Here is a 25,180-nt window from a genome sequence, read left to right as displayed (position 1 = left end):
GTCCGCCTGGCCTTGCTGCTATTCCAGTTTCAACTGTTCTGCCTGCGGTTACGGAACCCCTACCTGTCCCAGACCTGCTGTTTTCAACTCTTAATGATCGGCTATGAAAAGCCAACAGATTTATTCCTGATTATTATTTGACCATGCTTGTCATTTATGAACATTTTGAAAATCTTGGCTCTCTCTGATTTTCTCCTTCTCTCTTTCTTTCTCTCGGAGGACCTGAGCCCTAGGACCATACGTCGGGACTACCGGCCGTGGTGACTCCTTGCTGTCCCCAGTCCGCCTGGCCTTGCTGCTATTCCAGTTTCAACTGTTCTGCCTGCGGTTATGGAACCCCTACCTGTCCCAGACCTGCTGTTTTCAACTCTTAATGATCGGCTATGAAAAGCCAACTGAGATTTATTCCTGATTATTATTTGACCATGCTTGTCATTTATGAACATTTTGAAAATCTTGTCTCTCTCTGATTTTCTCCTTCTCTCTTTCTTTCTCTCGGAGGACCTGGGCCCTAGGACCATGCGTCGGGACTGCCGCCCGTGGTGACTCCTTGCTGTCCCCAGTCCGCCTGGCCTTGCTGCTATTCCAGTTTCAGCTGTTCTGCCTGCGGTTATGGAACCGCCACCTGTCCCAGACCTGTTGTTTTTCAACTCTTGATGATTGGCTATGAAAAGCCAACTGAAAATTATTCATGATTATTATTTGACCATGCTTGTCACTTATGAACATTTTTGAACATCTTGGCATAGTTCTGTTATAATCTCCACCCGGCACAGCCAGAAGAGGACTGGCCACCCCTCATAGCCTGGTTCCTCTCTAGGTTTCTTCCTAGGTTTTGGCCTTTCTAGGGAGTTTTTCCTAGCCACCGTGCTTCTACACCTGCATTACTAGCTGTTTGGGGTTTTAGGCTGGGTGTCTGTACAGCACTTCGAGATATTAGCTGATGTACGAAGGGCTATATAAAATAAAATTGATTGATTGATTGAAAAAACACCAACCGCAGAATATTTATGTGGAACATTTGTCAATATCAAATCAATCAGGGTAGATTTATCTGGGCATTTAAGATTTGGGCGAGTGGGTGAGTTAATCAACTGGGTAAGATTCATAGAATTACAAAACATTTTTAAATCATCAGACACCGGCTTTAACCAACACCAGTTGAGATCACCAATCAAGATCATTTCACTGTAAAGAAGTTTAGACATAAGGTGCGTCAAAGAAGAAAATGCATCACCGAGAGCAGAGGGGGGTCTATAACAGCCAATCACAGTTATAGAGCGGCCCTTTGAAACCTCAATATTCAAAGCAAGAAATTCCAACTGTTTACAAATAGTTTCAGACTTTGCCACACTTACATGGAATTTAGATTTTACATATATAGCCACACCCCCACCTGTCTTAACCCGATCAGTGCGATAAACATTGTAACCACTTATACAAATATCCTTATCAAAAACAGACTTGCTGAGCCAGGTTTCAGAAAACACAATTACATCAGCATCAGTTGATTTAGCCCAAATCCTAACCCCATCAATTTGACAACAGGCTGCATACATTGAAATTAAAAATACCAAAACCAGATCTTGATTTAAAATCAGAGGGGGTTTGGAGACATTGCAGCACAGGGCCAGGGTTAGGTTGCACGTTACCTGATATCAACAAAAGAAGAATAACTAGGCACCTCTGTTTAATAACCTTGCACGGCTTCTCTTTTTTAAGAGACCTACTGCAAGCGAATTCTACAAGTAAGTTTCCAGACAATACAAAACAGTCATTTAAAACCATTAGACTTTGGTAGTGACACAAATTCGTACTGTTCACACCATGCCACAAATGCATCGGCACTTGGACGAGTGGACCGAGTAAAAAAGAGCGAGTTCCTGCCGACAAAATGTCTAATGGACGGGAGAGCACATTGTCAGATGTACTCACCCTGCGACAATGTTCGTTTTCTCCAGAGTTCAGTAAAGTAAGTGCACAAAGCAATACCACGTAAATTGTCATTTTCTCTGACAAAATGAGAGAGAGGGACAGCGTGTATGTATGAGTCTGAATGTGAGTGTTTGCGCGTGTGAGTAGATTGGGTGTTGAGGGCGATAGAGAGAACGGGTTGGGGATTGTTGAGCTGCCACTGACAGCCAGGCGAAGAGCAAAAAGGAGCAGCTTGGACAAGACACTCCGCGGACGAAGGAGGAACTCAGGCCAGCCAGAGATAGGGTTACTTTGGTAAACTTCAAGTAATGAAGTACCGAGTTGAGGAGGACCCGTAATCTTTACACCAGCAAAAATAAAATAGTTTGCACTACACAACAACGAAGTTACGCAACCATAAATAAATTGGTTATTAGTAGGTTAAAATGTACTAGTCACAGACAAACGACTTGACATGCTGCCATCTTGGGAATCTTTTAACCTGGAGTGTAGACTGGAGCTGAAGCACAGCAACGGCAGGGTGACAGGTGAGGTGAGTAGCATGGGCCCACTGAAGAATTTCAGAGCAAACTGAATCTGGCATGAACTGAGCCTTACAAGGACCGTTTCCTGGACCAGACTGGTTCAGCTGAGCCTGACGAACTAGGGACTCGATCTCCCAGGAGACAGCAGCAATGATGCAGGAGGATGGTATAATGGTTTCTGGCTTGGTACCTGTGTTGTCTGCGATGAACTGATGGAAGAAAGTGTCAGGCATGGTATTCTTAGATCTGGGGTGAGAAAGATTATATAACCTGCTACTGGTGAGGGGACCTCCAGGCTGGAGGTCAATAGCACAGTCGTACGAGCGATGAGGCGGCAGAGACGGGGTGTGGTGCTTACTGAACACAGGAGGTAAACTGTGATACTCTGGAGGAACAGAAGACAGGTCCGGGGGTTCTGGAATGGACTGGGGTACAGACAAGGCAGGTGGAAGGACAGAATGTAGACAATTGTAATGACAAAATGTACTCCAAGTAGTAACCCTCCTGGTGGTCCAGTCAATCTGTGGGTTGTGTAGTTTTAACCATGGATGGCCCAGAACCAGAGGAGAATAGGGACTGTTGATTATGTGGAAACTGATCTTTTCTTGGTGATTACGAGAAAGACGCAGGATGACTGGAACGGTTTTATCACAGACACGGGAGAGAAGCTTACCATTGAGAGCGTAGGCATCGAGAGGTGAATTAAGTGGAACAGTGTCCAGGCCCAACTGGTTGACAACACCTCGGTCCAAAAAGCTCTCGTAGGCACCTGAATCTATAAGAGCAGCTAGAGGAAAAGCCTGACTCTGCCACACAAGGTTGGCCTCAAACAGGGGTCTGAGGGAAGATGGGCGATTTGACCCAATAGTATTTTTCCCATATCGCCCGAGGCTTTTCTTACTGGATGCAGGGAACAAGTGGAAACCAGGTGACCAACCTGGCCACAGTATAGACAGCTCCTAGTATCGACACACCGCTGCCTCTCCTCTGGAGATAGACGGGTCCGGCCGAGCTGCATGGGTTCAGAACATGTCTGGGGTTGGGATACAGTCAAAGGAAAATAACAAGGCACTGAAGCACATGTTAAGGAACTTGCAACCTTAACTACCATCTCCCTCCGCCGCTCCCGGAGACGGTTATCAATGCAGATAGTGAGAGAAATTAGTTAATCGAGATCATCAGGCTCAACCCTGGACACCAAATCGTCTTTTAGTGTCTCAGTGAGTGAGTTCCGGAATGCTCCCTGAAGAGACTCCTCATCCCAGCTGCTCTCTGCGGCGAGGGTGTGGAACTCACATGCCATTTCAGCAACACTCTGGGAGCCTTAACGGAGGGACAGGAGTCGTTTAGCAGCGTCCTTTCCGCAAAACGGGTGGTCGAAAACCTTCCTCATCTCCTCCGTGAATCTACTATAGGAGAAGCAAATGGTTGACTGTCTCTCCCACACAGCAAAGGCCCAGGAAAGAGCTGCTCCACAGAGGCAACCAAAACAAAATCATGTCTCGTTCATTAGCATAAGTGTAGGGCTGTTGCTCAAATACTAGTGAACATTGAACCAAAAAGGCTCTGCAGGTTCCGAGATTACCATCGAAGCGCTCTGGAGTTGAACAAACAGCTCCCGGGCGGAGAGGAGGGACTTGGAACAGGTTGTGAGGTTTGGGCGAAGGTTTCACTCTGTAGGACAGACAGGTTCCGTGAAAACTCATTGATAGTCTCCAGAAGGGTTTTAAGAGCTTGGTCATGTTGACTGAGCAGGGCGCCTTGACCAATGAGCATTTGGTGGAGAGTATCCAAGTCTGCTGGGTTCAAATCTTGGCCAGATTGTACTGTTACGCGGAGCAGCACAAGGGAACCCAAACGCAGACTCAGACGAGGAAACAGAGATGAATGAATCAAGGTATTTATTGTAACACAGGGAGATATGGAGCGCAGATCTGGGGAAGCTTGGATGAGTTGTAGGAAGCCAGATGTGGAGGCTGAAGTTGGAGTGTGCTGGGTTGGGACATGTCCGGAGGGGAATCCAAGGGAGTGGTGGTGTGGTGAGTTCAGAACAGGGTAGCAGGGTGGTGAGATGTGGAACAGCAGACAGGAGCCAGAGTCAGAGCAGCAAAACTGCAGTGAGAGGATAAACAGTGTCAAGCAGGGAAACAGGTACAGCAGGGTAACTGGATCTTGAATAATAATAATGGCTAGAAGCATAAACTGACTGAGCAGAGTTTACGATCTGGCAGAGTGGAAGTGGCCGAACTGAGTGTTTGTAGAGGTCTCCATAATGGAACGAGTTGCAGCTGGTAGGGATCTGCTCTGACTCAAGCACACAATCACACACAAACAGAAAGGGAGGGAGAGGGAGAGAGAGTGTACTGGGGGAATGGCTGCAGGTCAAGCAAACAGCAGATGACCACTAGGGGGTTTGGCAGGAGCAGATGTGTTACCCTATTTGGTAAAAGCCAAGTCCATATTATGGCAAGAACAGCTCAAATAAGCAAAGAGAAATGACAGTCCATCATTACTTTAAAAAACCTCTTAAAACCTCTACTTCATCACCATCCCTGATCCGGGAGCATCCTCATCAGTAAAAAGCTGACTAGCATAGCCTAGCATAGCGCCACAAGTAAATACTAGCATATAAATATCATGAAATCACAAGTCCAATACAGCAAATGAAAGATACACATCTTTTGAATCCAGCCATCATTTCCGATTTTTAAAATGTTTTACAGCGAAAACACAATATGTATTTCTATTAGCTAACCACAATAGCAAAAGACTCAACCGCATATTTTCACCATTTTTTTACCGCATAGGTAGCTATCACAAAACTGACCAAATAGAGATATAATTAGTCACTAACCAAGAAACAACTTCATCAGATGACAGTCTTATAACATGTTATACAATAAATCTATGTTTTGTTCGAAAATGTGCATATTTGAGGTATAAATCATAGTTTTACATTGCAGCCACCATAAAAAATAGCACCAAAGCAGCCATAATAATTACAGAGAGCAACGTGAAATACCTAAATACTCATCATAAAACATTTATGAAAAATACATGGTGTACAGCAAATGAAAGATAAACATCTTGTGAATCCAGACAATATTTCCGATTTCTTAAGTGTTTTACAGCGAAAACACAATATAGCATTATATTAGCTTACCACAATAGCCAAACACACAACCGCATTCATTCACCGCAAAGGTAGCGATCGCAAAAAAACAGCAAAAGATATAAAATGAATCACTAACCTTGACCAACTTCATCAGATGACAGTCCTATAACATCAGGTTATACAATACACTTATGTTTTGTTCGAAAATGTGCATATTTTGAGCTGCAAACCGTGGTTATACATTGTGAATATATAGCATCGATTCACCAGAATCTCCGTAGATATTTTGGACAGTCACCTAATCTAATCAAAGAACTCATCTTAAACTTTACAAAAAAATACTTGTTGGACAGCAAATGAAAGATACACTAGTTCTTAATGCAATCGCCGTGTTAGATTTTTAAAAATAACTTTACCATAACAAACAGCTTACGTTATAGCGAGACAGCGCCCGCAAAAAGGAAGGAAAATACGACTAAACATTTTCCACAGAAATACGAAATAACATCATAAATGGTTCTTACTTTTGCTGAGCTTCCATCAGAATCTTGTACAAGGAGTCCTTTGTCCAGAATAAATCGTTGTTTGGTTTTAGAATGTCCTCTTCTCCTGTTTGAATTAGCAACCTTAGCTAGCCAAGTGGCGCGAAGATGTCCATCTTCACCTAACGCAGAGAACGGAAAACTCCAAAACTCCCGATAAACGTTGAATAATCTGATAAAACTATATTGAAAAAACATACTTTACGATGATATTATCACATGTATCAAATAAAATCAAAGCCGGAGATATTAGCCGTCTATACCGAACGCTTTTCAGAAGCCAATGCTGATGTCCTTCCCGCGCCTTCGAAGACAATGAAATTGTGGTCACGTCATTCCAAGAGCTCTTGTTCGACCTCAGATCAAGCTAGACACCATGCATAATAATATGCATATTGTACGATCTAGAATAGAGTACGAGGCAGTTTAATTTGGGCACGATTTTTTACAAAGTGGAAATAGCGCCCCCATATTGACAAGAAGTTAAGGATCAGACCCTTTTTTCAATTTTCGCCTAAAAGGACATACCCAAATCTACCTATAGCTCAGGACCTGAAGCCAGGATATGCATATTCTTGATACCATTTGAAAGGAAACCCTATGAAGTTTGTGGAAATGTGAAATGAATGTAGGAGAATATAACACATTAGACCAGGTAAAAGATAATCCAGATTTTTTTCATTTTCTTTGGTACCATCATCTTTGAAATGAAGAGAAAGGCCATAATGTATTATTCCAGCCCAGACGAAATATAGATTTTGGCCACCAGATGGCAACAGTGTATGCTAAAAGTTTCAGACTGATCCAATGAACCATTGCATATCTCTTCAAAATGTTGTATCAAGATTGCCCAAATGTGCCTAATTGGTTTATTAATACATTTTCAAGATCATAATTGTGCACTCTCCTCCAACAATAGAATGGTATTATTTCACTGTAATAGCTACTGTAAACTGGACAGTGCAGTTAGATGAACTTCTTATGGCTGGGATCCCGTTAACTTCTTTCAGCTAGGGGCCAGAATTTTTATGTTTGGAAAAATAACGTTCCCAAGGTAAACAGACTATTTCTCAGGTCCAGATGCTAGAATATGCATATAATTGACAGATTAGGATAGAAAACAGTCTAAAGTTTCCAAAACTGTCAAAATATTGTCTGTGAATATAACAGAACTGAATTTGCAGGCGAAAACTTGAGGAATTCCAACCCGGAAGTGCCTTTTATTTGGAAAAGTCCCTGTTCCGTTGCCTGCCCCTCCTCCATTTAAAGGGGTATCAACCAGATTCCTTTTCCAATGGCTTCCTCAGGCTGTGACCAGGCTTTAGACATAGTTTAAAGCTTTTATTTTAAAAATGAGCGAGATTTTTCAAAACGCGTCAGGTGTCCTTTGATTAGTTCCTGCGCGCGAGAGATGTAGCTCGACAATTTCTTTCTCTGTAGTATTGAATAGGTTACCGTCCGGTTGAAATATTATCGATTATGTATGTTAAAACTTCTTGTCAATACGGGGGCGCTGTTTTCACTTTGAAAAAAATCGTGCCCAAATGAAACGGCCTCGTACTCTGTTCTAGATCATACAATATGCATATTATTATTACTATTGGATAGAAAACACTCAGAAGTTTCTAAAACTGTTTGAATTATATCTGTGAGTAAAACAGAACTCATTTTGCAGCAAACTTCCATACAGGAAGTGATAAATCTGAAAACGAGGCTCTGTTTCAGGGCCTGCCTATTCAACTGGCTTTTATTTATCGATATGCATGCACTTCATACGCCTTCCACTAGATGTCAACAGGCAGTGGAAGGTGGAATGGGGTGTCTAGCTTGATCTGAGGCCGAACAAGAGCTTTTGGAGTGACAGGTCCGGTATTTTCTTTGTCTTCGACGGCGCGCGTTCGGTATAGACGGCGAATATCTCCGGCTCTGATTTTATTTGATACATATGATAATAACATCATAAAGTAGGTTTTTTCAACCGAGTTTTATCAGTTTATTCAACGTTTATTGGGACTTTTGGAGTTTTCCGTTCTTTGCGCCAAGAGAGGATGGGAATGTTAGCAACCTTGGCTAGCATTGTGGCGCGAATTCGACAGAACAAATGGACATTCTAAAACCAAACCACGATTTATTCTGGAAATAGGACTCCTTGTACAACATTCTGATGGAAGCTCAGCAAAAGTAAGACAACATTTATGATGTTATTTCGTATTTCTGTGAAATATGTTGATGTCTATTCTCCGCCGTGTTGGTGAGCACTGTCTCACAATAACCCAAGCTGTATGTTGTGGTAAAGTTATTTTAAAAAATCTAACACAGCGGTTGCATTAAGAACCAGTGTATCTTTCATTTGCCATGCAACAAGTATTTTTATGTAAAGTTTATGATGAGTTCTTTGGTCAGATTCTCAATTTAATTGAGCAGACAACAGAATAGCCTACCTTATTGGCACTAGCGGAGAGCATCGGCCATATCCCCTGTGAGTGAGCACGCACTGTGCATATTCACTCTAACATTGTTGGGTCAGTGCCACTAAAAGTTTTTTTTATGGACAATAATTTCCTCGTCCAGTTTAGATGGACCTCATTGTATTTGTGTCTCCCCTTATTGTATGCCTATTATATGGACAGTGTTGTTTTTATTGATATGTTTGTCGTATTAAAAAATATTCTGCTTATGCTTCTGGTCCTGTATCACACATTCATGAAAATAGTCATGGCCTCTAAACCGTCAAGCTGCATACTGGACCCTATTCCAAATAACCTACTGAAAGAGCTACTTCCTGTGTTGTGCAGAAACTCACTGCCTTCCTGAAGACAAATAATGAATACAAAATGCTTCAGTCTGGTTTTAGACCCCATCATAGCACCGAGACTGCCCTCGTGAAGGTGGTAAATTACCTTTTAATAGCGTCATACCAAGGTTCTGCATCTGTCCTCGTGCTCCTGCTTTTGACACCATCGATCACCACATTCTTTTGGAGGGATTATACACCCTAATTGGTCTACACGGACAAGTTCTTGCCTGGTTTAGATCTTATCTGTCGGAAAGATATCAGTTCGTCTCTGTGGATGGATTGTCCCATGAAAAATAATTTGTAACTTTTGGCATTCCTCAAGGTTCGTATTAGGACCACTATTGTTTTCACTATATATTCTACCTCTTGGTGATGTCATTCGGAAACACAATGTCAACTTTCACTCCAATGGGGACGACACAGCTGTACATTTCAATGAAACATGATGAAGCCCCAAAATTGCCTACCTTTTAAGCCTATGTTTCAGACATAAGGAAGTGGATGGCGGCAAACATTGTACTTCTAAACTCAGACAAAATAAAGATGCTAGTTCTAGGTCCCAAGAAACAAAGATCTGCTGTTGGATCTGACAATTAATCTTGATGGTTGTACAGTCGTCTAAAATAAAACAGAAGGACCTCTGCATTACCCCTGGACCCTGATCTCTCTTTTGATGAACAATCAAGAATATTTCAAGGACAGCTTTTTTCCATCTTCCGAAAATTGCAAAAATCTGACATTTTTGTCCAAAAATTATGCAGAAAAGCTCATCCATGCTTCTGTCACTTCTAGATTAGACTACTGCAATGCTCTACTCTCCGGATAAAGCATTAAATAAACTTCAGTTAATGCTAAACACGGCTGCTAGAATCCTGACCGGCTCCCCTCTCTCCACTGGGATTCTCTGCCTCTGACCCTATTACGGGGGCTGAGTCACTGGCTTACTAGTGCTCTTCCATGCCGTTCCTAGGAGGGGTGCGTCACTTGAGTGGGTTGAGTCACAGACGTGATCATCCTGTCTGGTTTTGTGCCCCCTCGAGCTCATGCGGTGGAGATCTTTGTGGGCAATACTCAGCCTTGTCTCAGGGCAGTAAGTTGGTGGTCTATTAATATCCCTCTAGTGGTGTGGGGGCTGTGCTTTGGCAAAGTAGGTGGGGTTAAATCAAATCAAATTTTATTAGTCACATGCGCTGAATAAAACAGGTGTAGGTAGACCTTACAGTGAAATGCTTACTTACAAGGCCCTAACCAACAATACAGTTTAAAAAAATACAGATAAGAATAAGAGATTAAAGTAACAAGTAATTAAAGAGCAGCAGTGAAATAACAAGAGCGAGACTACAGTTGAAGCGGAAGTTTACATACACTTAGTTTGGAGTCATTAAAACTGTTTTTTCAAACACTCCACAAATTTCTTGTTAACAAACAACAGTTTTGGAAAGTCGGTTAGGACATCTACTGTGTGCATGACACAAGTAATTTTTCCAACAATTGTTTACAGACATATTATTTCACTTATAATTCACTGTATTACAATTCCAGTGGGTCAGACGTTTATCTGTACAAACCATAGTACGCAAGTCATACCGCTCAGGAAGGAGACGCGTTCTGTCTCCTAGAGATGAACATACTTTGGTGTGAAATGTGCAAATAAATCCCAGAACAACAGCAAAGGACCTTGTGAAGATGCTGGAGGAAACAGGTACAAACGTATTTATAACCACAGTAAAACAAGTCCTATATCGACATAACCTGAAAGGCCGCTCAGCAAGGAAGAAGCTACTGCTCCAAAACCGCCATAAAAAAGCCAGACTGCGGTTTGCAACTGCACATGGGGACAAAGATTGTACTTTTTGGAGAAATGTCCTCTGGTCTGATGAAACAAAAATAGAACTGTTTGACCATAATGACCATCGTTATGTTTGTAGGAAAAAGGGGGAGGCTTGCAAGCCAAAGAACACCATCCCAACCGTGAAGCGCGGGGTGGCAGCATCATGTTGTGGGGGTGCTTTGCTGCAGGAGGGACTGGTGCACTTCACAAAATAGATGGCATCATGAGGGAGGAAAATTATGTGGATATATTGAAGCAACATCTCAAGACATCAGTCAGGAAGTTAAAGCTTGGTCGCAAATGGGTCTTCCAAATGGACAATGACCCCAAGCATTCTTCCAAAGTTGTGGCGAACTGGCTTAAGGACAACAAAGTCAAGGTATAAGAGTGGCCATCACAAAGCCCTGACCTCAATCCTATAGAAAATTTGTGGGCAGAACTGAAAAAGCGTGTGCGAGCAAGGAGGCCTAAAAGCCTGACTCAGTTACACCTTCTCTGTCAGGAGGAATGGGCAACAATTCACCCAATTTATTGTGGGAAGCTTGTGGAAGGCTACACAAAATGTTTAACCCAAGTTAAACAATTTAAAGGCAATGCTACCAAATGCTAATTGAGTGTATGTAAACTTCTGACCCACTGGCAATGTGATGAAAGAAATAAAAGCTGAAATAAATCATTCTCTCTACTATTATTCTGACATTTCACATTCTTAAAATAAAGTGCTGATCCTAACTGACCTAAGACAGGGAATTATTACTAGGATTAAATGTCAGGAATTGTGAAAAACTCAGTTTAAATGTATTTGGCTAATGTAAACCTTTGACTATTTGACTAGATGTTCAGGAGTCTTATGGCTTGGGGGTAGAAGCTGCTTAGAATTCCTCTTGGACGTGCGATAGCAGAGAGAACAGTTTATGACGAGGGTGGCTGGAGTCTTTGACAATTTTTAGGGCCTTCCTTTGACACTGGTATAGAGGTCCTGGACGACAGGAAGCTTGGCGCCAGTGATGTACTGGGCGGTTTGCACTACCCTCTGTAGGGCCTCGGATGCCGAGCAGTTGCCATACCAGTCAGTGATGTAACCACTCAGGATGCTCTCGATGGTGCAGCTGTAGAACCTTTTGAGGATCTGAGGACCCATGCCAATCTTTTCAGTCTCCTGAGGGAGAATAGGTTTTGTCGTGCCCTCTTCACGACTGTCTTGGTGTTCTTGGACCATGTTAGTTTGTTGTTGATGTGGACACCAAGGAACTTGAAGCTCTCAATCTGCTCCATTGCAGCCCCGTCGATGAGAATGAGGGCGTGCTCGGGCCTCTTTTTCCTGTAGTCCACAATCATCTCCTTTGTCTTGATCACGTTGAGGGAGAGGTTGTTGTCCTGGCACCACACGACCAGGTCTCTGACCTCCTCCCTATAGGCTGTCTCGACGTTGTCGGTGATCAGGCCTACCACTGTTGTGTCATCTGCAAACTTAATGATGGTGTTGGAGTTGTGCCTGGCCATGCAGTCATGGGTGAACAGGGAGTACAGGAGGGGACTGAGCATGCACCTGAGGGGCCCTGTGTTGAGGGTCAGTGTGGCGGATGTGTTGTTACCTACCCTTACCACCTGGGCTTGGCCCGTCAGGAAGTCCAGGATCCAGTTGCAGAGGGAGGTGTTAAGTCCCAGGGTCCTTAGCTTATTGATGAGCTTTGAGGGCACTATGGTGTTGAACGGTGGGCTGTAGTCAATGAAAAGCATTCTCACATAAGTGTTCCTTTTGTCCAGGTGGGAAAGGGCAGTGTGGAGTGCAATGGAGATCGCATCATCTGTGGATCTGATGGGGTGGTATGTAAATTGGAGTGGGTCTAGGGTTTCTGAGATGATGGTATTGATGTGAGCCATGACCAGCCTTTCCAGGCACTTCATGGCTACAGACGTCAGTGCTACGGATCGCTAGTCATTTAGGCAGGTTACCTTAGTGTTCTTGGGGACAGGTACTATGGTGGTCTGCATAAAACATGTTGGTATTACAGACTCGGAGAGGGAGAGGTTGAATATGTCAGTGAAGACACTTCCCAGTTGGTCAGCGCATGCTTGCAGTACACGTCCTGGTAATTCGTCTGGCCCTGCAGCCTTGTGAATGCTGACCAGTTTAAAGGTTGACTCACATTGGCTGCGGAGAGCGTGATCACAGTCGTCCGGAACAGCTGGTGCTCTTATGCATGTTTCAGTGTTTTTGCCTCAAAGCAAGCATAGAAGTAGTTTAGCTCGTCTGGTAGGCTCGTGTTACTGGGCAGCTCTCGGCTGTGCTTCCCCTTGTAGTCTGTAATGGTTTGCAAGCCCTGCCACATCCGACGAGCATCAGAGCCAGTGTAGGTCGATTCGATTTTAGTCCCGTATTGATGCTTTGCCTGTTTGATGGTTCGTCGGAGATCATAGCGGGATTTCTTATAAGCTTCCGGGTTAGAGTCCCACTCCTTGAAAGCGGCAACCCTAGCCTTAAGCTCAGTGCGGATGCTGTCTGTAATCCACGGCTTCTGGTTGGGGTATGTACGTACGGTCACTGTGGGGACGATGTCATCGATGCACTTATTGATGAAGCTAATGACTGATGTGGTGTACCCCTCAATGCCATCAGAGGAATTCCGGAACATATTCCAGTCTGTGCTAGCAAAACAGTCCTGTAGCTGAGCATCTGCTTCATCAGTCCACTTTATTGATCTAGTCACTGGTGCTTCCTGCTTTAATTTTAGCTTGTAAGAGGGAATCAGGAGGATAGAATTATGGTCAGATTTGCCAAATGGAAAGCGAGGGAGAGCTTTGTATGTGTCTCTGTGTGTGGAGTATAGGTGGTCCAGAGTTATTTTTCCTCTGGTTGCACATTTAACATGCTTATAGAAATTTGCTATAAACGGATTTAAGTTTCCCTGCATTAAAACCTCTTGAAGCTAAGGGGCATAATTTATTTTGGTATGTAAACAGCTACAAAGAATACAGATGAAAACTCTCAATAGGTAGTGTGGTCTACAGCTTATCATGAGAAACTCTACCTGAGGTGAGCAATAGCTCAAGACTTCCTTAGATATCGTGCACCAGCTGTTGTTTACAAAATACCTAGACTGCCAACCCTTGTCTTACCAGACGCCTCTGTTCTATCCTGCCGGTACATCGTATAACCAGCCAGCTATATGTTGATGTTGTCGTCATTCAGCCACGACTCCATGAAGCATAAGATGTTAAAGTTTTTAATGTCCCGTTGGTAGTTTAATCTTCTGCGTAACTTGTCGATTTCATTGTCCAAAGATTGCACGTTTGCTAGCAGAATGGAGGGAAGTGGGGGTTTATTCGATCGCCTGCGAACTCTCAGAAGGCAGACGGACTTTCGGCCCATCTTTCTCCGCCTCCTCGTCACGCAGATCGGGGCCTGTTCCGTCGGGCTCGTCAGAATCGTGAAAGGAAAAAAAGAGGATTCTGCTAGTCCGTCGTGAGTAATCTCAGTCCTGTTATTTTAAATTATTTTCGGTCATAAGAGACGGTAACGGCAACATTATATACAAAATAAGTTTCAAACCACGCAAATAAGCGAACAAAAAACACAATCGGCTGGGGGCATGTAAAACGTCTGCCATCTTCTCTGGCGCCATCTTATATCCTGCCTGGTTTGCCCTGTCCGGGGGTATCGTCGGACGGGGCCACAGTGTCCCCCGACCCACCGTGTCCCCCGACCCACCCATGTCTCAGTCTCCAGTATCTATGCTGCAATAGTCTAAGTGCTGAGGAGCTAGGGTCAGAGTGTTATATCTGGTGTAATTCTCCTGTCTTATCTGGTGTCCTGTGTAAATGTAAGTTTGCTCCCTAAATTCTCTCTCTCCCTCTCTCTTGTCCGGTAGAACTTGAGCACCAGGATCATGCCTTAGGACTACCTGGCCTGATGACTCCTGGCGTTCCCCAATTCACCTGGCCGTGCTGCTGCTCTAGTTTCAACTGTTCTGGTCAGAGCCTGGTTCCTCTCTAGGTTTCTTCCTAGGTTCCTGCCTTTCTAGGGAGTTTTTCCTAGTCACCATGCTTCTACATCTGCATTACTTGCTGTTTGGGGTTTTAGGCTGGGTTTCTGTATAGCACTTTGTGACATCTGCTGATGTAAAAAGGGCTTTACAAATCAATTTGATTGATATAAAGTGTAGTATCTGATATAGCCTATGCCTACTCTACACTATATGCGCTCAGCCATGCATTGAAGTCTTTTTTGCAAACAGTGATTGAGTTATATTATTCGCCTAACTGATGACTATTCAATCTAGGCAAGTAGGCAAAAAAATGTAAAAGCTCCAGGGCCTATGTCAATCTGGCCCTGGCCACATAATGTTGCTCTCTCTGACAGTAGCCTGGTTACTTCTGGTTGTTGTGGTACTGTATCTCTCTTATTGCTCTCTGATATATAGTTTGACAGAATCATGACACACAATAGAAAGTGTGTCAGTGTTAGTGTAATCTGCAGATTATGTATTCGTGAGAGTCATATGCATGGCTTTAATGACGTGACAACCTAACAGATTAATAGACTCCTAGGCTGAAGGCCAGATGGCCTCTTAGGACGCTGTGAGGCCAAAAGAGCAGCTGCACCCAAAGACTAGTTTATGGGCTCCCGAGTTGCGCAGCAGTCTAAGGCACGGCATCTCAGTGCAAGAGGCGTCACTACAGTCTGGTTCGAATCCAGGCTGAATCACATCCGGCCGTGATTGGGAGTCCCATAGTGCGGAGCACAATTGGCCCACCTTTGTCCGGGTTTGGCCGGGGTAGGCTGTTATTATAAATAAGAATTTGTTCTTAACTGACTTGCCTAGTTAAATAAAATAGTCCTATCTAGTGTGCATTTGTTGTTGGGGATGAGTGTATGTGGATATGTATGAGACTTAAAAGACCTATGAAACTCATTCCATTTACTTGTGCAGTACTGGTGATATCTGTCCCATGCGATGGCAGCAATGAAGTGGATGCTGGCGAGAGCTGTCACGAAACCCTGGAAGCCATGAGTCTGGCAGCCATCAGAGCCATAGGGCCAGTACCTGGAGAAGGACATAGTAAAGAGGGGGAAAGACAATACATTAGGCCTTAACATAGTCTATTTGTTCAGCTGGTTGTGAATTACTTTTACAATGCTCAACAACCAATGGTTAGACTGTAGGGAAGGTCAGTGTCTTGTTTCTGAACTTTTGCATTGACCACGGTCATCTATTAATAACGATGTTGAATGTGAAGGGAATCCGGTGCCTGTTTTCATCCTAAATCACCTAGCCGGCAACGTCATCGTTCATCCCCCTGATTACAGAGTTCTAAATCCTCCGCCTTTACACAGCACAGTCCCCAGGAGGTCTGTTACATGTACTGTATGCCCTAAACCCTGTTGGTCTTTGCCCCGGCCTTATCGATCTACTACTCTAACACTACGCAGAGATATTGATGAGCCAATTGACTGCATTATGTCTGAGAGAGCGACAACCTCCTTTGCGTTGCTCCACTATAGACTATTGTAGGAATAGTATAGAACAGGGATCATCAACTAGATTCAGCCGCGGGCCAAGTTTTTATTGAGCGGATGGTCGGGGGCCGAAACATAATTCAAATAAGTTGTAGACTGCAAATTGACTGCAAGAAGCCAAAACAGATATATTGTTTGACTAAAACATAATAATTCCAAACCTTGCTTACATTTGTAAATGATCACGTGTCTCTCTATTATGCGTGGGCATACTTGGGAACAGATTTCTTAAATAAAAATCACTTGTAGTTAAATTCCTGGTGTTTTTAAGTCTATGTCCAACAATTAACTCTAGTGGTGTGGGGGGCTGTGCTTTGGCAAAGTGGGTGGGGTTATATCCTGCCTGTTTGGCCCTGTCCGGGGGCATTGTCGGATGGGGCCAAATTGTCTCCAGACCCCTCCTGTCTCAGCCTCCAGTATTTATGCTGCAGTAGTTTATGTGTCGGGGGGCTAGGGTCAGTCTGTTATATCTGGAGTATTTCTTCTGTCTTATCTGGTGTCCTGTGTGAATGTAAGTATGCTCCCTCAAATTCTCTCTCTCTTTCTCTCTTTTTCTCTCTTTCTTTCAGAGGACCTGAGCCCTAGGACCATGCCTCAGGACTACCTGGCCTAATGAATCCTTGCTGTACCCAGTCCACCTGGCCGTGCTGCTGCTCCAGTTTCAACTGTTCTGCCTGCGGCTATGGAACCCTGACCTGTTCACCGGATGTGCTACCTGTCCCAGACCTGCTGTTTCAACTCTCTAGAGACAGCAGGAGCGGTAGAGATACTCTGAATGATCGGCTATGAAAAGCCAACTGACATTTACTCCTGAGGTGCCTGAGTAAATTAGGTGATTGAAAGGATTAGTAGGTTATATTACGTCACTCACCTCAGAAAGCTGGAGAAAGCGGCAATGGTTGCGTTCGCGGAGATGCCCATATCAGCCAATGCCAAGCTAAAGACTAGGAAATTGCTGGGGGTTCTCAGTTCTCTTATTTTTATGAAAGCAGCGACTGTCACAGCATTCAGGAAGAATCCCAGAAGACCTTTAGGGAACATAAAACAGAATAGGCTATAAACACAGCGGCAGTGCGCATAGCAAAGTACTCCAAAATGATTTCACCCACGGAGTTGAGAGCAGACTTTTAATACTTAAACCCTTAAGTTTGTCCTCTGTAGCGTGCCTTTGTTTGCTGAAATCCAAACTTTTTAATAAAATGTTAATCAAATAGAACCATCAACTGTTTCCTTGTTGAGATTCAATTGGCACATGCGGATCTGTGCTGAGTTGCCATCTTAGAGCAACAGCAATGAGGAAACAGTCTGCAGTTGTATTTGTGAACTACCGGCTCGATTAGGTCTTCTGTAGCCATTTTTGAAATTGTGTTGTATACAGTACGAGTCAAAAGTTTGGACACACCTACTCATTCAAGGGTTTTTCTTTATTTTTACTATTTTCTACATTGTAGAACAATAGTGTAGACATCACAACTATGAAATAACACAAAAGTGTTAAACAAATCAAAATATATTTTATACTTGAGATTCTTCATAGTAGCCACCATTTGCCCTGATGACAGCTTTGCACACTCTTGGCATTCTCTCAAACAGCTTCATGAGGTAGTCACCTGGAATGCATTTCAATTAAAAGGTGTGCCTTGTTAAAAGTTAATTTATGGCAATCAGTTGTATTGTGACAGAGTAGAGGTGGTATACAGAAGATAGCCCTATTTGGTAAAAGACCAAGTCCATATTATTGCAAGAACAGCTCAAATAAGCAAAGAGAAACGACAGTCCATTACTTTAAAACATGAAGGTCAGTCAATACGGGAACATTTCTTCAAGTGCAGTCGCAAAAACCATCAAGTGCTATGATGAAACTGGCTCTCATGAGGACCGCCACAGGAATGGAAGACCCAGAGTTACTTCTGCTGCAGAGGATAAGTTCATTAAGGTTACCAGTCTCAGAAATTGCAGCACAAATAAATGCTTCAGAGTTCAAGTAACAGACACATCTCAACATCAGCAGTTCAGAGGAGAATGCATGAATCAGGCCTTCATCGTCGAATTGCTGCAAAGAAACCACTACTAAAGGACACCAATAAGAAGAAGAGACTTGCTTGGGCCAAGAAACACAAGCAATGGACATTAGACCGGGGGAAATCTATCCTTGTTCGGATGAGTCCAAATTTGAGATTATTGGTTCCAACCGCGATGTCTTTGAGAGACGAAGAGTAGGTGAACGGATAATCTCGGCATGTGTGGTTCCCACCATGAAGCATGGAGGAGGTGTGATGGTGTGGGGGTGCTTTGCTGGTGACACTGTCTGTGATTTATTTAGAATTCAAGGCACACTTAACCAGCATGGCTGCCATAGCATTCTGCAGTGATACACCATCCCATCTGGTTTGGGCTTAGTGGGACTATCATTTGTTTTTCAACAGGACAATGACCCAACACACCTCCAGGCTGTGTAAGGGCTATTTGACCAAGAAGGATAGTGATGGAGTGCTTCATCAGATGAACTGGCCTCCACAATCACCCGACCACAACCCAATTGAGATGGTTTGGGATGATTTGGACCCCAGCGTGAAGGAAAAGCAGCCAACAAGTACTCTGCTCAGCATTTGTGGGAACTCCTTCAAGACTGTTGGAAAAGCATTCCAGATGAAGCTGGTTGAGAGAATGCCAAGAGTGTGCAAAGGTGTCATCAAGGCAAAGGGCTACTATGAAGAATCTCAAATAAAATATATTTTGATTTGTTTAACACTTATTTTTTTTATCCTACATGATTTCATATGTGTTATTTCAGTTTTGATGTCTTCTCTATTATTCTACAATGTAAAAAAAATGTAAAAAATTAAGAACAACCCTTGAATGAGTAGGTGTCAACTTTTGACTGGTACTGTGCATTGGATAAAAGTAGAGACCAATGTTCCCTCTAATGTTTATTTTTTTTTACAGTGAACACTGTGTAACGCTCGTCTTTCTCCTCATCTGAAGAGGAGCAAGGATCGGACCAATATGCAGCGTAGTTTAAAGACATAATCACGTTTATTTAAACGAAGACGAAAAACACTTGAACAAACTACAAAATAACAAACGACGTGAACAGACCTGAACTTGAGAACAAAACACATGAACGCAAGAACAGGAAGGAACACACGAATGAAATAAACGAAACGAACGAAAACAGTCCCGTGTGGCATAAACACTGACACAGGAACAATCACACACAAACAAACGGTGAGAACAGCCTACCTTAATATGGTTCTCAATCAGAGGAAACGTAAAACACCTGCCCCTGATTGAGAACCATATCAGGCTAATTGAACATGAACCCAACATAGAAACACATAACATAGAATGGCCACCCAGCTCACGTCCTGACCAACTAAACAAAGACAAAACAAAGGAAATAAGGTCAGGAACGTGACACACTGAGGCTGTACTGTTACAGTTTTAGGCAGTAGCCAATGGGCTATTGAGGCTATTTGAGCATAATGTAGACCTATTAACAAAACTAATGGAGCAAATCCAATAACATTTTCACATGGAAATAGCTTTTGATTTCTAGGAGATAAGCTTTATGAGGTGTTCATTGCATGATACTTTTAAAAACATTTTTACATAAAAAATTTGTTTTACTTGGTCTAACACCATGAGCCAAATAAGTCATTGTCATTGTATTGTGCTGTATGATGCAAGAAACCACTTTACAAAATAAAAGTAATTATTACCATACAGAGAATTAGACAATGTAGGCTACCCCTCTGCCTATTGGCTTATTTACATATTCAAGCCTGTCTCAAAATACAACACTGGCCCTTTAACTAAGACTAAGCTTTTTACCTGACTGGCTTTTCAATGAGCTTGAAGTGTAGCCTACACAATTTGTGCTCTTGTAGGCAGCCGTAACTCCCCATTTCTGACCTATACTTATCTATAACTGGGCTAATAACATGCTAACTAGCAAAGAATATCAACAAATGTGCACACGCTCGGGCGGCTCTGCGCTCTGAACTGATCTGAAAAGCACATTCATTCATTGGTGATTGAAACACCACTCATGGGCTACCACCTCCAATAGAATTGTACTCTGTTGCGCTCTAGCTCTGCCTCCAAAAAAATCACACTCAATCCTGCAAAGTTAGATTTGTTTTGGTTTGTTACATTGATAAGGGTCTGATATATAACGTTGATTCGATCACAGAAAAAACATTGATCTATATAGTGCAAACTCATGAACTTCAATCGCTTGCTTCTCTGCACGACCTGGCATTTATTCAGCGAGGCAGTCCTAGAGGAGGTGCGCGACCATGCACACGCACAGCTTAGTAGGAACATTGGTAGGGACTCAGTGCTAGCAAATGGTATATCATACACTACAGTTGAGGAACAATGGGAAAGTAATTCTGCTTTGAAAGTTGATACAATTTTGAGAAAATGGCCCTTGAATCGTTTGGTACACCTACTGGAGAGCTATTCTTTGTCTACACTCATTCAGCATCCTTCACATCCTCTTAAGTCTTAGCCCCACCCATCTCTTTAAGAATTCACATGTGAGGCCATGTGCTAAACAGAGTGGGAACAATAGTGTAATAAACAACCAAAGATTTCAAGACTAAAGGCTGGTTTATACTACGTCTATCGACATGTCTGTAGACGGTTGTCGCAATAACATCATGAACATTCTATTGTCGTTCGACATTAAACTTGACATTGTCGTTATTAAAAAGTATTAACACAAAAATTACAGGCTGCATGACATCAGCAGCCTGATGGTCCAAAATAGCACAGCTGGTGTATTTTTACACCAATAAACCCATCCGTTTAGAAATGAATTTAGTATATGTCAATCTAGCAAAGCAGGCAACTAAAAGCAACTTTTCTAAACAATGTTTTCGTTTGTTTCTAGCTTGTTAGCTTACTAGCTAACGTTAAATTAGCTGGCTAGCCAGTTCAAATAATGATCATATCATATAGCTGACAACGTCTTCACTTTAGCTTATTTGTATTCACTATTACAGGAAAATAAACTCACAACAAGATCATTATTTACAAATTAATGGCGATGTAATTACAAAACATTGATCACGGTTGTGAGTGTGACTAAAAAATAAATAAATTGAAACATATATCTGAAAATGTACACTACCATTCAAAAGTTTGGGGTCACTTAGAAATGTCCATGTTTTTGAAAGAAAAGCCCAAAAAAATTGTCCATTAAAATAACATCAAATTGATCAGAAATACAGTGTAGACATTGTTAATGTTATAAATGACTATTGTAGCTGGAAATGGAAGCTTTTTTATGGAATATCTACATAGGCGTACAGAGGCCCATTATCAGCAACCATCACTCCTGTGTTCCAATGGCACGTTGTGTTAGCTAATCCAAGTTTAGCATTTTAAAAGGCTAATTGTTCATTAGAAAACCCTTTTGCAATTATGTTAGCACAGCTTAAAACTGTTCTGATTAAAGAAGCAAGAAAGTTGGCCTTCTTTAGACTAGTTGTGTATCTGGAGCATCAGCATTTGTGGGTTCGATTACAGGCTCCAAATGGCCAGAAACAAAGAAATTTCTTCTGAAACTCATCAGCCTATTCTTGTTCTGAGAAATGAAGGCTATTCAAAAACGCATTTTGATTAAAAAAAACAAATGTTTACATTAAATTGCCTCTGCTGTGTTGTAGTGACAAACGACATAAGCCATCTTTCCTGAAAGAAGTCACATTTGGATAATGTTTTATAAAAATGGCTTTCAGCAAACAAAGGCATGCAACAACAGAGGGCAAACATAGGTTTACAGTAACACCATACCGAAACTAGGTGTGCGCAAATTGATTTTGTCCCCCCACACCACACGCGATCACGACACGCAGGTTGAATTATCAAAACATACTCTCTACCAATTATGTTAATTTGGGTGCAGGTTTAAAAGCATTAAACATTTATGGCAATTTAGCTAGCTAGCTTATTTGTTCTATTTAGCTAACTTGTTGTTGCTAGCTAATTTGTCCTGGGATATAAACGTTGAGTTGTTATTTTACCTGAAATGAAAAAGGTCCTCTACTCCGACAATTAATCCACATATAAAACAGTCAACCAAATCGTTTCTAGTCATCTCTCCCCCTTCCAGTCTTGTTCTTCTTTGGACTTTATAAAAAGCCTGGAAGGAAAGATGACTAGAAACTATTTGGTTGAACATTTTATGTGTGGATTAATTGTCAGAGTAGAGGCCCTTGTGCATTTCAGGTAAAATAACAACTCAATGTTGCATATTCCATGACAAATTAAGTGAGCTAGCAACAGCAAGTTAGCTAAATACTACAAATTAGCTAGCAACTGCAAGCTAGCTAGCTAAATTGCCATAAATGTTTAATGCTTTTCGACCTGTCCCCAAATTAATATAATTGGTAGAGAGTATGTTTTGATATTTCAACCTGCTTGTCATGATCGCATTTGGTGTGGGGGGACAAAATCAATTTGCGCATGATGGCGCACAAGCGCATCCGTTTCGGGTGATGTTAATAACTTCTTTTGGATAGGGGGCGGTATTTTGACATCTGGATGAAAAGCTGGCCCAAATTAAACTGCCTGCTACTCAGGCCCAGAAGCTAGGATATGCATAAATTGGTAGATTTGGATAGAAAACACTCTAAAGTTTCTATAACCGTTAAAATAATGCCTGTGAGTATAACAGAACTGAAATGGCAGGCGAAAACCTGAGGACAAACCATTAAAAAAAACTAAAAAAATTCAGCATACCACTGATATCAATGCCTTTATAATAGGGCGAAACTATACCCGATTGCAGTTCGTAGGGCTTCCACTAGATGTCAACAGTCTTTAGAAAGAGTTTCAGGCTGGTTTTTGGAAAAATTAGGGAGAAGTTGTTGTTTTTCTAAATGGCTCCCATTTTGGCTGTAGTTTCCAAGCACATGGCCGAGATAGCGCGTTCCTTTTGTTTATCTCCGGTAAACACAATAACGATTCTTCATCTTAAATGTTAATGTTTATTTGCGTATTAGGCTACCTAAGGATTGATTATAAACGTTGATTGACTTGTTTGGATAAGTTTATTGGTAACGTTTGGGATTCATTTTGTATGCATTTTGAAAGGGGGAAACCGAGTGGATTATTGACTGAAGCGCACCAGCTAAACTGAGTTTTTATGGATATAAAAAAGGACTTTATCGGAAAAAAGGACCATTTGTAATGTAACTGGGACATTTTGGAGTGCCAACAGAAGATCTTCAAAGGTAAGGCATATATTATTACGCTATTTCTGACTTTCGTGTCGCAACTCCCTGGTTGAAAATGATTTGTTATGCATTTGTGTGCTGGACGCTGTCCTCAGATAATCGCATGGTTTGCTTTCGCTGTAAAAACTTTTTGAAATCTGACACCTTGGCTGGATTAACAACAAGTTAGGCTATATTTTGATGTATTGCACTTGTGATTTCATGAAAGTTTAATATTTATAGTAATTTGAACTTCGCGCTCTGCAATTTCACCTGATGTTGGCCAGGTGGGATGCTAATGTCCCAGCTATCCCAAATAAGTTTTTAAGCAACTTCTATTTTTGCACGTGGCAAACTCAGAGGCTTGTAGGCGCGGAGCAGTGTGGGTGCAATGATTGAATAACATGTGTGTGTATATTTATTTTGCAACGCTCGCGTCGGTGTGGTCAGCATATAAGGGTTTAATATTTTACATTATTTAAGTATTCACTGCAGTGACTGGAAGGAGTAGGAGGCTAATTTAAAACAACTCCAGTCTGTGCTCAAATCCTCAGCTCCTTGGATGAAATCATCCTGGAGTTAAAGTACTTGGCTACAGTGCGCAAAGCCAAGCGGCAAATTCCCTGAAAAATGAAAGCAGGCACGTTTTTCTTTTCAAGTGCTTCTAAACAATAATATTGTGTTATTCCTAACTATTGAAGGTGACATTCTAGGATATATCATGTGATTTCCTGGCCAACATCAGCATTGCATCTATATTGTATCAAGTCACATAACACCGCTGGGACCGTTTAAGAGCATAACAGGCCGCCACCACCTCCTGACCAAGGAGCATCAGATCTAACATAGCATACTGTAGTTACCGCATTTATGGCAGAATTCCATCAGAAAACGTGACACTCACCCTCCACGAGCAGACAAGATCCTAAAGAGAACACATCAATTTCCGAGAAGCCATCCGGTAAAGGGTAGGAAGACACCATCTTGAATGCGATTTTTCATACAAATAAAGTGCAAATATCACTGACCTACTTACTCGTTACTGTCCGCTCGCTTAAAGATGTGCCTCTAACCTAACGGAACCCGCTTCTAAAGCAGCATTTCACGTGAAAAAGCATGCACGTAATTATGTAAAGCTCTCTCTCTTGCACCAATCCGCATAAGAATGTCTTACTGAACATAACACTAACCGCTGCCCCCTACCACGTATTTTCACACCGCTACTCTAAAGCGCTGAATTAGTTGTACACAACAAGCCTTTGTGTCTGTGTGCGACCACCGTCTGGAGAAGGATGCCTGTGATGTCAAATGCACGCGTTTGATGTAAACTACAGCTCTTTGTCGCTGACGCGAGTCAACAGGTGTCCAGCTCATTGAAAGGATGTACAGCACCTAGCCATATAGCCTAATCCATTCATTCATGCTTATTGTAGGCTACTGAAGAGCTTTCATGGCAGTAATATATTATAGTGCACCATTTACAGCCCTATAGGCTACATTACATGCATATGCCTATAAACAGTATAACATGAAGGCCTGTAGATCATCTACAATATCAGTTGCTGTCAGTTTGCCTTCAAAGTCAGCCAGTGATAAAAGACTACACTTTTCATTGGATGAGTATCTTCTTAGCTATAAACATAATAAACAAACACACCTATTCCCAAGTGGCACAGCGGTCTAAGG

At 42.3% G+C, this 25,180-nt stretch overlaps 1 protein-coding gene across 1 annotated transcript in view; it reads right to left on the bottom strand.

The window, feature by feature from the left end:
- LOC139562358 (RPE-retinal G protein-coupled receptor-like) overlaps window positions 1-24,589 on the bottom strand; it is a 46,102-nt gene extending 21,513 nt beyond the window's left edge. Inside the window, exons 1-3 of the mRNA XM_071380031.1 lie at window positions 24,399-24,589; window positions 17,137-17,293; window positions 15,671-15,792 (exon numbers count right to left, since the gene is read on the bottom strand). Coding sequence (XP_071236132.1) covers window positions 15,671-15,792; window positions 17,137-17,293; window positions 24,399-24,477 — 358 coding nt within the window. The 5' untranslated portion in view covers window positions 24,478-24,589. The remainder of the gene's footprint in view (window positions 1-15,670; window positions 15,793-17,136; window positions 17,294-24,398) is intronic.
- Between the last annotated feature and the right edge of the window lie 591 nt (window positions 24,590-25,180).

The sequence above is a fragment of the Salvelinus alpinus genome, chromosome 32 (assembly GCF_045679555.1).
Source record: "Salvelinus alpinus chromosome 32, SLU_Salpinus.1, whole genome shotgun sequence".
Taxonomy (NCBI): domain Eukaryota; kingdom Metazoa; phylum Chordata; class Actinopteri; order Salmoniformes; family Salmonidae; genus Salvelinus; species Salvelinus alpinus.
Note: the sequence above shows the minus strand (reverse complement) of the source record. Positions and strands in the feature narration are given on the sequence as shown.